The sequence below is a fragment of the Phalacrocorax aristotelis genome, chromosome 1 (genome assembly GCF_949628215.1).
Source record: "Phalacrocorax aristotelis chromosome 1, bGulAri2.1, whole genome shotgun sequence".
In the NCBI taxonomy this organism is placed as follows: Eukaryota; Metazoa; Chordata; class Aves; order Suliformes; family Phalacrocoracidae; genus Phalacrocorax; species Phalacrocorax aristotelis.
In genome coordinates, this window is record NC_134276.1 from 26,526,469 (window position 1) to 26,541,257 (window position 14,789).

Below are 14,789 nucleotides of genomic sequence, written 5' to 3' on the forward strand. Positions count from 1 at the left end.
TTTGAGAAACTGGCTGCAATGAAACATAACTATAAGGGTTTTATGAATGATCTGTAGTAAAATTCTATACCAGCTGCTATGGGAGGTAGTTAAAGGCTCATAAAACCATGTGGGTGTTGACAGTACTGCTCTTGTTGTCTCTGTGCATTTCATCTTTGGATGTGGCAAGTTCTGCCTGTGTAGGTAATTGGTAAGAGAATTTTTGTGCAGTACCATAGAGACCAGTCCTACTTTACCTTTGGCAAGAAATAAAATATGAAGATTGACATAATCTGTATATTGTACTGTTGAGGTAAACAGAGAACATATTTGAGTTCTGAGTTTCTCAACTACTGTTGTATTAGAACACTAATTAATTTGGCCAAAAAAAAGCAAACTAGTGGCTAAGCTTCATGTTTAGAAAATCATTCATTCAATTACAAGACGAACAGTCCCGCTAAGAAATAAGCTATCTTTTTCATTATTTCATTCCTTTCTTGTCTTCATATGCTGAACTCCAAGAAGTTACACATATAAGTACAATTCAATCTTTAAAATTTCAGAAACAGTCCAGTTTGACCAAAATGGTGATGAATCAGCACAGTAACTGGGGGAGTTAGGAACTGGAAAAATTTTAAAGTTGTAGATATTTCTTCAAGAGCCATTCTTTTTTTTTTTCTTTTTTTTTTATAGAGAGTTTTAGTGTTTAACAAAATACTTACGAACTCCTGTTCAAAGTAGTAGGATGCACTTTACACAATGTTAATTATGTTTTCTCAGGTAAAAATGTCATGGTATTTGCAATGATTGGCTGTTGGTGATTAAAAAAACACTTTATTGGACATCTGTAATCAAATGATAGAATGTCCTGAGTTGGAAGGGACCCACAAGGATCACTGAGTCCAACTCCTGTCCCTGCACAGGACAAACCCAAATTCACACCATGCATCTGAGGGCATTGCCCAAGCGCTTCCTGAATATCGCCAGGCTTGGTGCCGTGACTGCCTCCCTGGGGAGCCTGTTCCAGTGCTCCACCACCCTCTGGGTGAAGAACCTTTTCCTAATATCCAACCTAAACCTCCCCTGGCACATCTTCCTGCCATCACCTCAGGTGGTGTCATTGGTCACCAGAGAGAAGAGATCAGCGCCTGCCCCTCCTCCTCCCCTTGTGAGGAAGCTGTACGCCGCCATGAGGTCTCCTCTCAGTCTCCTCCAGGCTGAACAAACCAAGTGACTTCAGCCACTCCTCCTATGGTTTCTCTTCTAAACCCTTCACCAAATTTGTGGCCCTTCTCTGGACAAATGATACTACACCATATGTCAGAACATAGTGAATCTGTGTATTTTTTTAAATATACTTTAGAATAGGATTCTGTTAGCCAAACCCATTTTAGCTTGTAGAGGTGACTTACGTTGCTGAGAACCAAACTTGGCATTGTGAGAGATGCAACTACCTGGTGAAAAGTTATTTGAATGGATGGCATAAAGCCCCAGGGAGGTAAATCAAAGTCTCAACTAGCCCACAACACATTCAGTTGTTCTTATTGTAAAAGCTGTATTTTAAGTTTTTACCATTTATGTTATTGTACAAATTTCAGTACTGTGGTCGTGCAGGTTATTTTTGTATATGGGTAATGCAGGTTATGTACGTATATGAGTAATATTCTCCCAAGAGGATGTTCACTGTTCCTTTTGTTGTGGGGTACAGTTGCTTATGGGGTCATTGTGGAAGCCAGATGACTGAAATGATCCATGTTAAAAATAGTCTTCAGAAGACGCAGGGGAATAGCAGTGTTGTAAATTGTCTTCACTGTTGAGGTCAGTGGTGATGGACAGCATGTAATTTTTCTCTTCGCTATTAGATTATATCTTAGGTTTATTAAGAGAGGATTTTTTTAGGTTTATTAAAAAAGTGCCCTTTTTTTTTGCAAGGAGGGTTCTGTGGAAGCTGCACAAAGGGCTGTGACAGGGAATAATGCTCCTTTCCGGCACAGCAGCTTGAGGGGAGAGAGAATTGCGTACAACGTGTAGAGGCAGATAGAAGAATGAGGAAACCAGAGCCTGAATTTGGGAAAATAAAGCTTCTGCAGCACCTTAACAAGTTGCTAAAGGGAAAGAGCAAACCCCAAGGCATGCCTCAAGGCCAACAGAACCATCCTGATGATCAGAGATCATGAGGCCTAGTATGATGCAACTCATAAGATGACTGGAAGTAAGGACCTCTGTGCAAGGCCCCATTAGGTTGGAGAAGGGTTGTCTATAGATGTTATTGCTCCTGTTCTGTTTAACCCGATCACTCTGTTTTTCAGGTTTAGTAGAAGTATTCTAATTAATTAAAACAAAAGTGGCTTTCTAGAATTTCAGAATTTGAATGTCTCTTTTTGACATCCTTTAAAAATCCCCTCACAGGAGAAGAACATCTAAGCTCTGGCCACCTCAGGGTCTAGTCACACCACCTACCTTGTAAGGTGTTTCTTTTTTCAGAAGGTTGTGGTTTATCAGCTATATTTTTGACAGGAAAGAGGAAAATCTGATTCTCTCCATCATTAATGTACACATACAGGTTGAACTGTAAGTTTCTGAAGATGGAATTAAGTCTATAACTGTCCTATTTTTCCACATATTAAAATCAAGATTATGTAGTAGGGTAGACAAAAGACGTAGAATTTCAACAGCTATGAAGTAAGATGAAATCTGAACTTAGTATTTGCATATGCCTTTCAACTCCTAATGTTACTATGAAAAACCTGGTAAAAGTGTTAGAAGAAAATGTTACAACAATGAAATAATTTAAAACATCAGTATTGTAATAATATGGGATTATTTTATAAGTCACCTACATTAAAGAAGTGCAAAAGTGTTAATTAGGGGACTACAGGAGCATATGCAAATGTTCAAAATCAGTAGTGTCTTTTTTTCTTATGCTTGCAAAGCTTAATTTCAGAGTTTATGGATGAAGTTCACCAATTAGTCTGTGTATTTCAGCCACTGCTTATTTTTTTAAACTGATTGATAACAAGTTAAAAAAAAAAAGATTAAAAGCTCTGTAAAGTGTTCTCCATATTAATGATAGCAGACTTCTTTTTATTGTACTTAGCTTTTCAGAAGTAAGTGACATAGCTGTAGATATGGGCTTAACTTTTAAAAAAATGTTCTGTGTAATGTCATTCATGAATTTCCACTAGCTACTTTTGCAAATTGTTTTTTAAGATGTCCAGAATTTCTCTTTACAATGCTTTTGATTTCAGGTATAAGTAGAGAAATATATGACCTTTCTGCATTATCTGTCTTTACGATATTTGTCACAAGAAAGCTGGAAGCCCTTACTAAACTTACTTTGTTAAAATTGTAGCCCTTTGTCAGTTTGACAAATGAAAATAAATCCACAGCTCAGATGATTAAACCTTAATATATCATTAGCCTAACTAAATCATAAGGCTTGAAAAGAAGTTATACTTGTGCATAGTAGTTACCGTGAATCCAAATTTGTATGTCATATCAGCCACATTGTTCTCCAAACCCTGTAAAATTGCAAGGCGCCTCGCATGTGTTCTGTGATGGATTTTTCATTACAACTTAAAACAGATGTGTTATTTTAAATGATGATGAATTAGGAAACTGAAGGAAAAACCTGATAGATTCAGTCTTTACCATCCTGGATTTTTGTAAAGAAAAAAAAAACAAAACCAAAACAAAACCCTGATTTTTAGAATGTAGCCTGGAACCATGTAAGTGATGAAGGTTAGTAGCTCCCCCAAAAAAGAATGGTGGGGAGAGAAGATATAAAGGAAATTAAGTTCACCGTTCAGGGTACTAAATCCTTTTCTTTTTCATGGCAACTCAAAGTAATATTTGGACCGTTTTATTATACAATAATTCCCCTTTTTCCAATTTCATTAATAATTCTTTCTTTTCAGTTTCCGCACTAGCAAAGGTGTTGGGTATTCTGCTCATTTTGTTGGCAACTGCTTAATAGTTACATCACTGAAGTCAAAAGGCAAAGGTTTCCAGCACTGTGTGAAGTATGACTTTCAGCCACGCAAGGTAAGCAAAGTGGTATTTGCAATAAAGAATAACATTGAAATTGTGACACAGTGCTTCTGGGAAGAAGGGATAAAATCCCTTTAGTGCCATAGGTTTACTAGTAATTTCTTATTTATAAGTAGCTTCTCTGACGGTCCTGCAAAGTTTTGTGCCTGTTACAGACTAGAATTAATTCAATAAAAATGTAATAATTTGTAAAGTAACACTTCTCTAAAGTCAGCTTGTTTTTAAAAATACTGCTTAATTAGCTTCAGATAGAGAAGAATTTTGAATATTTGTAAAATGGTTGTATTTTATTTTTAAAGCATTATCATTCCATTTCTGAACATTTTATTTGATTACTTTGGTGCCAATGTCTGGAACAATTTTGCTGGCAATGCTGGACTTTCGTTATCTGTTGCTGAGGGGATATAAAGCTCTGAATGTTCTTCTATGCCAGTAATGTTTTGGGATTTCTCACTTTAAAATCTTGATTATTTCTGTAGATCATATTAATGTTCATTTCTACTGTATGCCAAGTAGTCCTAGGAGAACAATGATTCTGCTGGCTTCAATATTTCAGTTAGTTGACTGAAGCATTGACTTTTCCATACAGCGAGTATTATGTGTTTGTCATTGGTAGTGGCCTTGTATATATTTTGCTGTGAAGCTCATTTCTTTTTTTATGGCCTTAGAATTTGTATATTGAATTTCAGTGCTTGTTCTGTTTTGAGAAACCAGTCTCTTAGGGAGGGAGTGCCCATTGTTCACTCATCAGCTTTATGTTCTACTATTATTCTTGGTATGTATTTGTGATTCAAAATCACTGATTCTGATTCTGTTATGTAGCTTTGAGGTAATTTGTGTTTTTTAAAACATAGTAATGTCTTTTTCTAACATGTAACTCAGGGACATATAAAGCCATACAAACACATACCTGCTGAGTGTATTGAAAAGAATCAATTCTGTTTTGCAAATTTTATTTAACTCTATAGCCAGAAAAGAGTTTTGATGACAGTTCAGTTTTATTTTAAAGTACCACATCTGATGCTACTGATAAATGCTCAACCTAGGAACAAATGGTTAACTTTTGGATTATGTTATTGATAGCTAGCTTTTGGGACCTAGCTGATCATTTCTTTACTTGTTGATGAAGAAGCAGTTTTTCGTGTTTTAGCAAGATGTTTTGTTGATAATTTCTATCATGAATGACTAGTTTCCTTGATGCCATCCCTGGAAAATTTTAACTCTTGTTATTCTATTTAAAATAATTAATTCTGAGATACTAGTACGTGTATATTTTGTTATATGAAAAGCAGTTTCAAATCATAATCTGCTGATCTGCTGAAGTGTGTCCAAATACAACTTCCATGGCAGTTTTATATTTCTCTAAGATCATGCTTCATATGCTTTGGGTCATATGTCAGATTTAGAAAGTATTTGAGAAAAATCTTCTAGACTAGAATATATTTGCAAGCGGTTTCATATGATATATTTTCTCCATTAATAACTTGTGTGTACATGTATGTGGGAAGGTACATAACACATCACGGAGAAAAGAAAACCTGTCAAATATAACTCCTGGCTCTAACAAGTCAAAACATATCCTGTTTAAGATGTAGATTGATTTTCTTGATGTTATTTAGGTATTGCACTAGTTCCACTGTGCAAGCATTGAATGTGTAGATATATATTAAAAAAATGTGTACCCATTTACAAATCACCTTACTGTCCAAATGCTAACTTGAGAAGTGTGATTTTTGTCATCAGATATACTATTTTCTAGCCATTTGCTTACAGACGTAGGCATTTCAGCAATAGCTTTTGCCAGAAATATCATCCTCATTAAACTTCTGAATAATGTTTTTCTTTTTAAATTTTTATTGAATCACAGTAAAATTATATATTCAAGCCACCTGGTTTCAAGCTTTAGGCAGATCAGAAAGACTCTGGGTTCATGTGAAGATCTTTCCACTGTTAACTGTCATATGACACCATTCACAGAATAATATGTAGTCTTAATTTAAAACTGTAAAATGTGCTAAGTGGTTACTTTAGATTTTAATTGGTGCATTTAAAGAACACTATAAAAGCAAGTATTTATAAAAATACATTAATAAATTTGGTCATCTTGTACCCAAATAGAAAATATCGGTGTAGTATAATAGATTGTCCTCTCAACAAAGTTAAACTAGCTTTGGCAGTGTTGTGTTTTATATTGCGTTTTGAGACTCCAAAGTGAAATTTTTTGTATTAATAACCCCCATTAATTTTCACTCCCTTGAGTTCCAGCCTCAGCATCAACCTGCATAAAAAAGTATGAACAGAAAAGCACTGTAGTTGAGAGCAAACAGCTTGAAAGATTTCAGCAGTATAAAAAATTGATGGGCTGTTTTCTGAAGTGTCTTTGAGTACTACCTAAGGAAGCTCTTGTTATAGCAGAGAGGCATGGTCTTGGTGCATTTCTGAGAAAATAATATAGGGAAGAACACTGCCCGATGCAGGATGAATTTAAAAGAAAATTGTATTGCTGATGTTGAAAATAAAAAAAAAAGGGATTTTTTTGGCTAAAAGTTGAAGAAAAATTGTCTATGAAATTAGACAACTTGATTTGGTTCAAACTGTGTAGTAGTAAAGTCCTGAAAACCATGTCCTCAGACAGAATAGGAGAGGAATCAACAAAATGCCTGTGAGACATAGATAATAGGAAATTGAGACGTACATGTGTGCTTGCTTCTATCTATGTAAAAAAATAAAAGAGGAACTGGAATAACTATTTTAAATGAGGTTATTGACATAATAGAAGTATCAGAAGCTTTTCTGACTTGACTGTCAGTGGGCGCTCATTTCAAATTGTACTTCAGTTAAAAGTGACAGTTGAGCAGGTCTTGCCAATAAAGCAGTGATGCCCTGTATGAAAGGCTTAACCTAATCAGATAAATAAGTTCAACGTAACAATAACTAACAGGGTTTCTGTGCACTCAAAATCAGTAACTAAGTAGGAAAACCATACTATTCAGATTAAGTTGTCAGCCACATAAGAAGAACGGTTATAGCATTTGTGATGGACTGGGGAAGATCAGAAAGCACACTAATATACAGAAGCTTACATTACTTTGCTATAAACTGGGTGGCATTTTATTGGGAGAAGAGTTCAAAATATAAAAACCAGAAGAATTTGAATTTACTTCTTTCTGAAACTTTTAGAGAGCTCAGAGGGTGACTCTTGCTTGACTTTGTCTAGAAAAATGCAGAATATGCTTGGATATGCAGGATTTGCTATTTTTATTTTTAAACGAACAGCAAAAAAACCTGCCTTCACTTCTTAAAAAGAGGAGCAGTTAAAAGATGGAGATGTTTGACAGTGCTAGAGAAATTGCTTAAATGCAAAGACACAAAAGGCTAAGAGCAAATACACCATTAGTCAAAAAAATCCAGTAGAACATTTAAAAGCTCCTCACAATGTACCTGAGCACAGATAAATAGCAAAGTAGAGGCCATTGTAAGTAAAAATAAATTGTTCAGAAAGTGGAAGCTGTATCAAAATGAAGAATACTTAGAAAAGTATAAGTTATAGTAAATTATATGTAAAATGATGAGACAATTCAAAAATTTTTTCCAGTCCATAGAGGCAATTAGGCTTAATAGGAGCCCTTGAAGAATATAATATCATTAAAAAAACCCATCTAAATTAATTAATTGCATCATTGTTTACTACAAGACGAGTCAATGGGGATGAGTCAGAGGAAATATCTCAAAATGAAATGTCAGTAGGAGAGGTACAGAAATTGATATAAGAGATAGAAATTAATTGCCAGGACCTTACAGTAGTCACCCCGAAGTTCCAAAGAAATTTGAATATGAAATTTGCCAAACATTTAATTGTAGTATATAATCTGTTTTGTCAAACAAATGGGTGATAGAAAATTAAACACACTTTAGAAAAAGGCTTTGCTGATACTTAGAATTATGTATTATCATGCCTGATTTCTTAACCATCAAAATGGGGTAGAAGCTAGAAAAATGGAAAAGAAGGATTAGAAAGCACGTAGATAAACGTATCGGCAGCAAAGCAATGCAATATTGCACTGGAAGTCTTGTCCCCCACTTCTGTTGGATTATTTGAAGGATTTTTACTGTGCATAAGAACAGGTTTGTGAGCCAGTTGATACATACTGTGTGTGTTCCCCAAGAACTTTATGCATTATATTCCTCTGAAAGCCTTAAAGGAATTATGCTGTCATGCGATAGGAGCATTTATATTTGTTAAAATACAGGGATGGAAGGATATGAATCAAGTGAGCAAGCAAGAATCTCAGAAGGACCTTTATATTCCTGTTGATAAGAATGCATTATGGACTTAACTCGGTGTAGTCTGTCATCCTTGATTTTAGGAACTAGCTTTGAAATCCTATGTTACTTATTTTATCTAGATTGATACTAGTGACAGTAAACCATTTTTTTAATACTTGGATACTTCCCTGGCTAAAAATAAAATACAGTTTACGATGTATATTTAGTTAATTCAAGTGCAGGAAGCAAAAGAGCGATTTTTTTTTTTACTGGATTAGTTATAGTAACGAGCTGGGATAGACTCTGTGCACGCTCGCATGTGTATGCATGTGTATTCAAGTAAAGAAAAGCTGTCCTTTTGGGTCAGAGTAACAGATGTAGGTAGCAGCAATGCTAAAGATTCAAAAAAGATGCATGGAACAAAGGAGACTGACTAAAAGAAGCTGCATATGCATGAATGGGGGTTAACATGGGGAAAAAAATTATGAAAAGTTGATTATATCTTTTTCCTAAAGTTTGACATGGACACCAAAGCTCTGCCAAGATAACATTGCTCATTTTAGTTCCTTACAGGCTCTGGGGTCAGTGTTTCAAAAAAATAATGAACTATTTATTTCCAAATGAATGAGTCGTCTGTTAAGCTTAAGCTACACATAGGGGCAGTCTTACAAACTGGTATGTTGTCAGAAATGCTCTTAAAACATTGTAAAATAAAAATCACAGATAGAAGATAAATGGATAAAACATGGGACCTGTGGTTGTCAGCTGATTTATACAGCTACAAAAGTATCAGAACTGGAAATATGAGTAAATAGTTATAAAAGGTACAACTTTGAGCAGTGCTATTGCAAAGAACACCTGCTGTTGGGATGAATGTATTTTAAATCATCATCACTTAGTGGAGATTATTGGTAAATTAACCTTTGAAGGAAAGAGGACAAGGGAATTTTTCTTCTATGGGATTTATGTTGGTGGTGTGGAAACTTTGGAAAAGAAGTGTTTACAAAAAGCAGAGCTCTAATCATGCAGTTTTTACTTAGTTTCTGATTAGCATAGTTACCAGTTAAGCTTCTAGACTTTGAGTTATGAATATTTGGTTGAAGTTATGGTGGGTGTTCCTTTCTGAAATAGAATCTGCCTACAAAATGGGGAACAACATTTGGGGTTTGTTTTTTGATATTTTTGGGGGGGAGGGGCAGTAGACTACAAAAAATATTTTGTTCATGATTGCATAAAAAAAAAACCAAAACAAACCACCACAGAAACATCAATTAGACTGGCCACACGTGACTTCAGAAGTCAAAGCTGTAGCAATATGTCTTTAATCTAGTATTGCCCAATAAATCTGTTTACTTGGATATGCAAGAAGTGAGATATTCTTGCATACTGTTGTATAATTAGTAGGGTTTTAAGGAGGGAAAAAATGAAAAAATATTTTTAAAGACCTGGAAACAGATGTGGAAAAATATGTGTGTTCTAATGTATAAAGATATTATAGATATGTAACACTATATCTATAGTTCAGGGACACTATGACTATTGTCAAAATCTATTTTGCTGCATGTGGTTTTTTTCATAATTCTGTGCTCTGGTTTCAAAATCAACATGTGAAAACTTTTTGCTTTTATTTTCTCTGATACAGAGAGGCAGATTTTTATATTAGTAGGCTCTGCATCTACTTACCCCAGCTCAGGGAGAGAGTCACCAAGTTCTTTATTAAAATAATGCCCCAAGGGATGCAGAAGGTCTCTGCTTTAAAAAAAACAAGAGCTGAGCATAGAAATCAAAAGATAAAAATTGAAATAGATACCAAGAAAGGGAAGACAAGTAAATTGTAAATTATATTTAAAATTTTTAAAATATGAAATGGTGTTTCCAAGGCAGATGAGCTGACTTTTTCACAGAATCAAGGATTGGAAAGGGACTTGTTGAGACAGTCTAGTTTGACCCCCTGTTCAAAGAAGGGATGCCAAGATCAGGTTGCTCTGGATGTTGTCCAGTCAAGGTTTGAATATCTCCAAGCAAGGAGGCTCCACAGATTCTCTGAGCAACCTGTGCTAGTGTTTGACTACACTTACTGCTTACTACCACCCTTCTTACATATGTTTAGATGGAGTTTCCTGTATTTCAGTTTCTGCCCATTTTCTCTTGTCCTGTCACTGGTTACTAGTGAGAAGTCTCTGGCTCCGTTGTCTTTATCCCCAGCCCATCAGGTATTTATACACATGGATGAGGTCCCTCTGAGCCTTCTATTGTCCAGGCTAAACAGAGCCATATCTCAGCCTCTCTTTGTGTTAGAGGTTTCAATCACTTAATCATCTTTGTAGCCCTTTCTGGACTTTCTCCAGTATGTCCATTTTCGTCTGGTTTGTATATATATTTTGAAATAATACAGACATCTATTATAGTTAAGTGTGAGTTGATTTCCAGTTCTTAAAGATTAAATTTCCATTCCCAGTCTTAGATGAGTTTAAAGGTTCACTTTTAAAGGAAATTCAAGGTTTTCTTCTTGAACTTACTCATAATGGACATAATGATTCCTGTTGAACAGATTATTTGAAAGATAGTTGTACCTGGAAGCATTTTACTGTGATGCTCTCTGTTTGATTATATAATGTGTTTTTAATGATATGACAATTGTCCAAAAATTGGTGGAATGGTAAAGAATAGAGGAAGAAAATCATATGAAGCAATTAGGATGACATCTTAAACTGGGCTGTAAAATTTGCTGTTGTGAATTTTTTCCCTTTATTTAATAAATTCTGACAGAAAGCGATGATGAAAAGGCAGAGATATGTGATACGAGTTTGTTAAGGTAAGTGCACATAGAACTGGATTTCCCATCAGAACTCAGTTGTGTTTTATGTTATAGTGTATAGTGTTTAAATTAAATTTCGTTTTCAGGAATGGAAATGTATTCAACTTTTTAATTGTATGTATGCATTTTTGGCTCTAATCCCATAAATGGATGCAGGTAGGCACATCATGACATTTCGGCATGGTTCTACTGGCTGGACTTGAAATTCCACTGACTTGACTTTTCATTTTCTGATTTTGCAAGGATTCATCTATTTGTATAATTTTACGATACCAGTCCCTTATTTTTAATGCCATTAATTACCTTTATGCTTTATAGCACAATAACTGCCACGATACACTGATTTTCCATGTCTTTACAGTGGTACATGATAAGCATTGTACACATATATAATCGATGGAGAAACAGTGAAATACGATGTTACGTGAATGGTCAGTTGGTATCCTATGGTGACATGGCCTGGCATGTTAACACAAATGATGTAAGTTTTTATTTTTTTCCTTTCTCATAGCTTTTCATTTTAAAGTGAATTGAAAAAGAAAAGAAAGTACTATATATGTTTTCTCTAGATATTCACAAATTTTCTTTTTTTTAACTTTCTCCTTTAGTCAATCTTCCTCCATTATGTACTTAATAAAATGTAACATTGTTGATTTTATACATTAGTATTTTTTAGAATATTGGTGATTCTTTTTGGCTGTATTTTGCATAGCTATTTTAATGAAATTTTCAGAGATTTTGTTTGGAGAGACTGTTATAGCTAATATTTGTAATATTGATACTATGTAGGGGACACCGGTATCAATGGATTAACACTTAGCTTTTTCTTTAGGAAAATGTAATAGAGTTACAGATTTTACAGATTTAGCTTCAGAAAAGTCCTTAAGAAAAACTGATTCATTCTGCCAAATGACTACGCATACCACCAATGTATACAGAAGTACTCATTTTTGTATCACGTTAAGTTCTGTGTTGGATTTAAGAGGAGATATTTGTTAATGGTTAAAAGATTTCCATGCTTTTTGTGTTATTGAACATTAAATTTTAAGTGGTTTTTTTTTAATTGCAGTAAAACTGAGTAGACTGAACTGTGATCTGTGTCATATTGTTGTAAGCACTATATAAGTATAGTAAGAGATAATTTCTCCTGTGCAGAGTTTACAGTTTTAAACCAACAAGATAGAGACAGACAACAAGTAAAAGCTAGAAAACAGAAGCATGGGGAAGTGTCAAGAGATTTATAGTATTAAGCAAAGTAGCGAGTATATTTTGCCTTTTATTGTTTACTTGACATGAGTAAATAGAGCTAGTTGACCAATATTAAAAATGTTGTGCTAAGTGTTAAGTTACTAATGTTTAATTAATATAGTTAGCAAGTACAAATTAACTGCTACAAAATTTCATCCCTGAAATACTGAGCAGTTTTCTTGGGTAGTAAACTTTTTAGAGAGATGTCCTCCATTATTGGCCATCCAAGACAGTTAAAAGATAGAGATGTACAATTGCATAATATTATAGCTCAGAGCAAAGACACAATGATCTTGCATCTGCTTGTCCCACAGGCAGAAACCAGTCATTTTTACCTGGAGAAGGTTGCATGTATACCTGTAAATACACCTGTATCTATTAATTGGACTGACTTCAAATTAACAGTATATTCTTACAGGACATGCATCTGGTTTTGTATTTTTTAAATATTTAAATTCTTTTAATGAAATGAAAGTGTCAAATTCTGTTTTCCTCTCTTCTTCTACCTTCTACTTTGGAAGTTTTGAGAGTCTACACCTAATGATGCAGAAAATAGGCACTCTTTCTGGCCCAAAGTTTTGGATGGGGAAGGCAGAAAAAATGGTTCTCGTGTGCTTTGCCTTCAGCTAAAACTGTGCTAGACTTTCAGAGGTGCTTCATTCATCAGCTTGCTACACTTCTGTTATTTTTTATTTATAATAGAATTCTCAGTTGTTTCTGACTGCCTGTATAAGATAAGGAAGCTCTTTTGTGCTTAAGGAAATTAACTGTCTTTTGCTAAATTCTAGAGGCAAAGTTGGATTTGAAAGGGAGACTTTAAATATTGCATATTAATTCAAGTAGGAGCGCTCTGCTTGCCAAAGCTTCTGATCATTGTTCTTTGTTTTCTTGGTATCATTTCTTCCTGCAAGAAAAGGCAAGCCTTTCAGTTTTTGCAGAGCATGGTTTCTACCTGGTTATATAAACATTTTTTGTGATAGGTGAGAATGTGATGATTGAAAAGCCAGCTGCTGTCTCGGGATCTGGGCTGAGTTACTAGTTATACGGTGTGGGGATCTGTAATCCTTAATGATAAATGCTTAGCAGTAAGAGCTGCTCCTTCTATTCATCTTTTATTCACAGTATTCCTTTCTACTTTCTCATGTAACAGAAGTACAGTCTTTTCTTTGGGTGGGATTGGTTTACCAAGCTTTGGATGTTTTGATGTCTTTTAAGTTTCTGGTAAGGTTTTTCTTTGCCTGCTGGAGAATAGACTAAGTTATGAAAGACAGTAGTTATCATTAGCCCTCTATTCTTTAATAACAAAAATCTTATATCAGAAGTAGGAAATAGAAGAGAAAGTAGGAGAAATTCAGGAAAGATGTATGAATGCAACTGTGTAAAAGGCATAGAAAGGAAAACGGGAGTGCGTACATGGGCTTCTTAGCACTATTATACATTAGCTAGGAAGGGAAGCTCTTGTTTTAACCGTATTAGAACTTTTTGTTTCATATAAAGGTTGAGTTGTTAAAAGTATTCCCTTGAAAAGTCTTGAGCAATTACCCAGCAATAAGCTGTTAACTTCTAGCTTCGTACCCTTTTACTTGGAGATAACTTTAGCTTCCTGCAAGATGACAAGAAAATACCTTACATAATAGCTTTGGGAGGAAAGAAAAAAACTACACAAGTCAGCCAATCAGTCTTCTTTTTTTACATTATGTGTTGTGCATAACTATGTGTAGATTATACTGATAGATTTAACAGCCCAGGTTGCGAAAACAGATAGTGAAAACAGAAAGGGACAGGAGTTGCATATTGTTCTCTAAGTACATCTTAATCTTTTCAGTCTTTTCTTATACAAGAACATTGTAAGATAATTGAGCTGTAATGTTTAAAACAATAAATATAATGAAGACAAGATTTTTCAGTTGCTCACTGTGTCAAAGCTACCACTGAACAAAATGCCTTATGATTAAGTATTTTTTTAGATTAATAAAACATTCATCAGATTTGCATTATTGAGTTTAAGATTAAGGGACTGAGTTGAATTAAATTTTTTTTTAAGCATAGTTTTTGTCTTTGTAGAGAGTGAATTTATTTTAATTTTTTTTTCTCAGAATGATCCTGCATTACAATTCTCTTATATTTTTATGACCTTTTTTCAATATCTGCCATTTTTCTCTTATATCCAAACAAGAACTGAAGATTACCTCAGTCTACAATTTTCATATGTACCCTGGAAGGCACTGAAGTAAATATGCAGATGACAAAAAGGGTGAAAGTTTAAAAAGATGGGGGTTTTTTTTCATTTTTAATGATTTTGTTTACTTCTATTTCTTCTAATTCATTTTTATTTATATACAGCCATGAAGTCACTGGGTTCTTAACTGCTTCTGTAATATGGGCAGCAAGATATAGAATATTACGTGAAGTAGCCATTAAGGCTTCA

At 34.5% G+C, this 14,789-nt stretch overlaps 1 protein-coding gene across 7 annotated transcripts in view; it reads left to right on the plus strand.

Moving 5' to 3' along the window:
* NBEA (neurobeachin) overlaps positions 1-14,789 on the plus strand; it is a 507,728-nt gene that overhangs the window by 104,448 nt on the left and 388,491 nt on the right. For all 7 annotated transcript variants that reach the window (XM_075085055.1, XM_075085072.1, XM_075085081.1 and 4 more), the window contains exons 6-7: positions 3,897-4,023; positions 11,475-11,594. In XM_075085055.1, the coding sequence (XP_074941156.1) occupies positions 3,897-4,023; positions 11,475-11,594 (247 nt within the window). The remainder of the gene's footprint in view (positions 1-3,896; positions 4,024-11,474; positions 11,595-14,789) is intronic.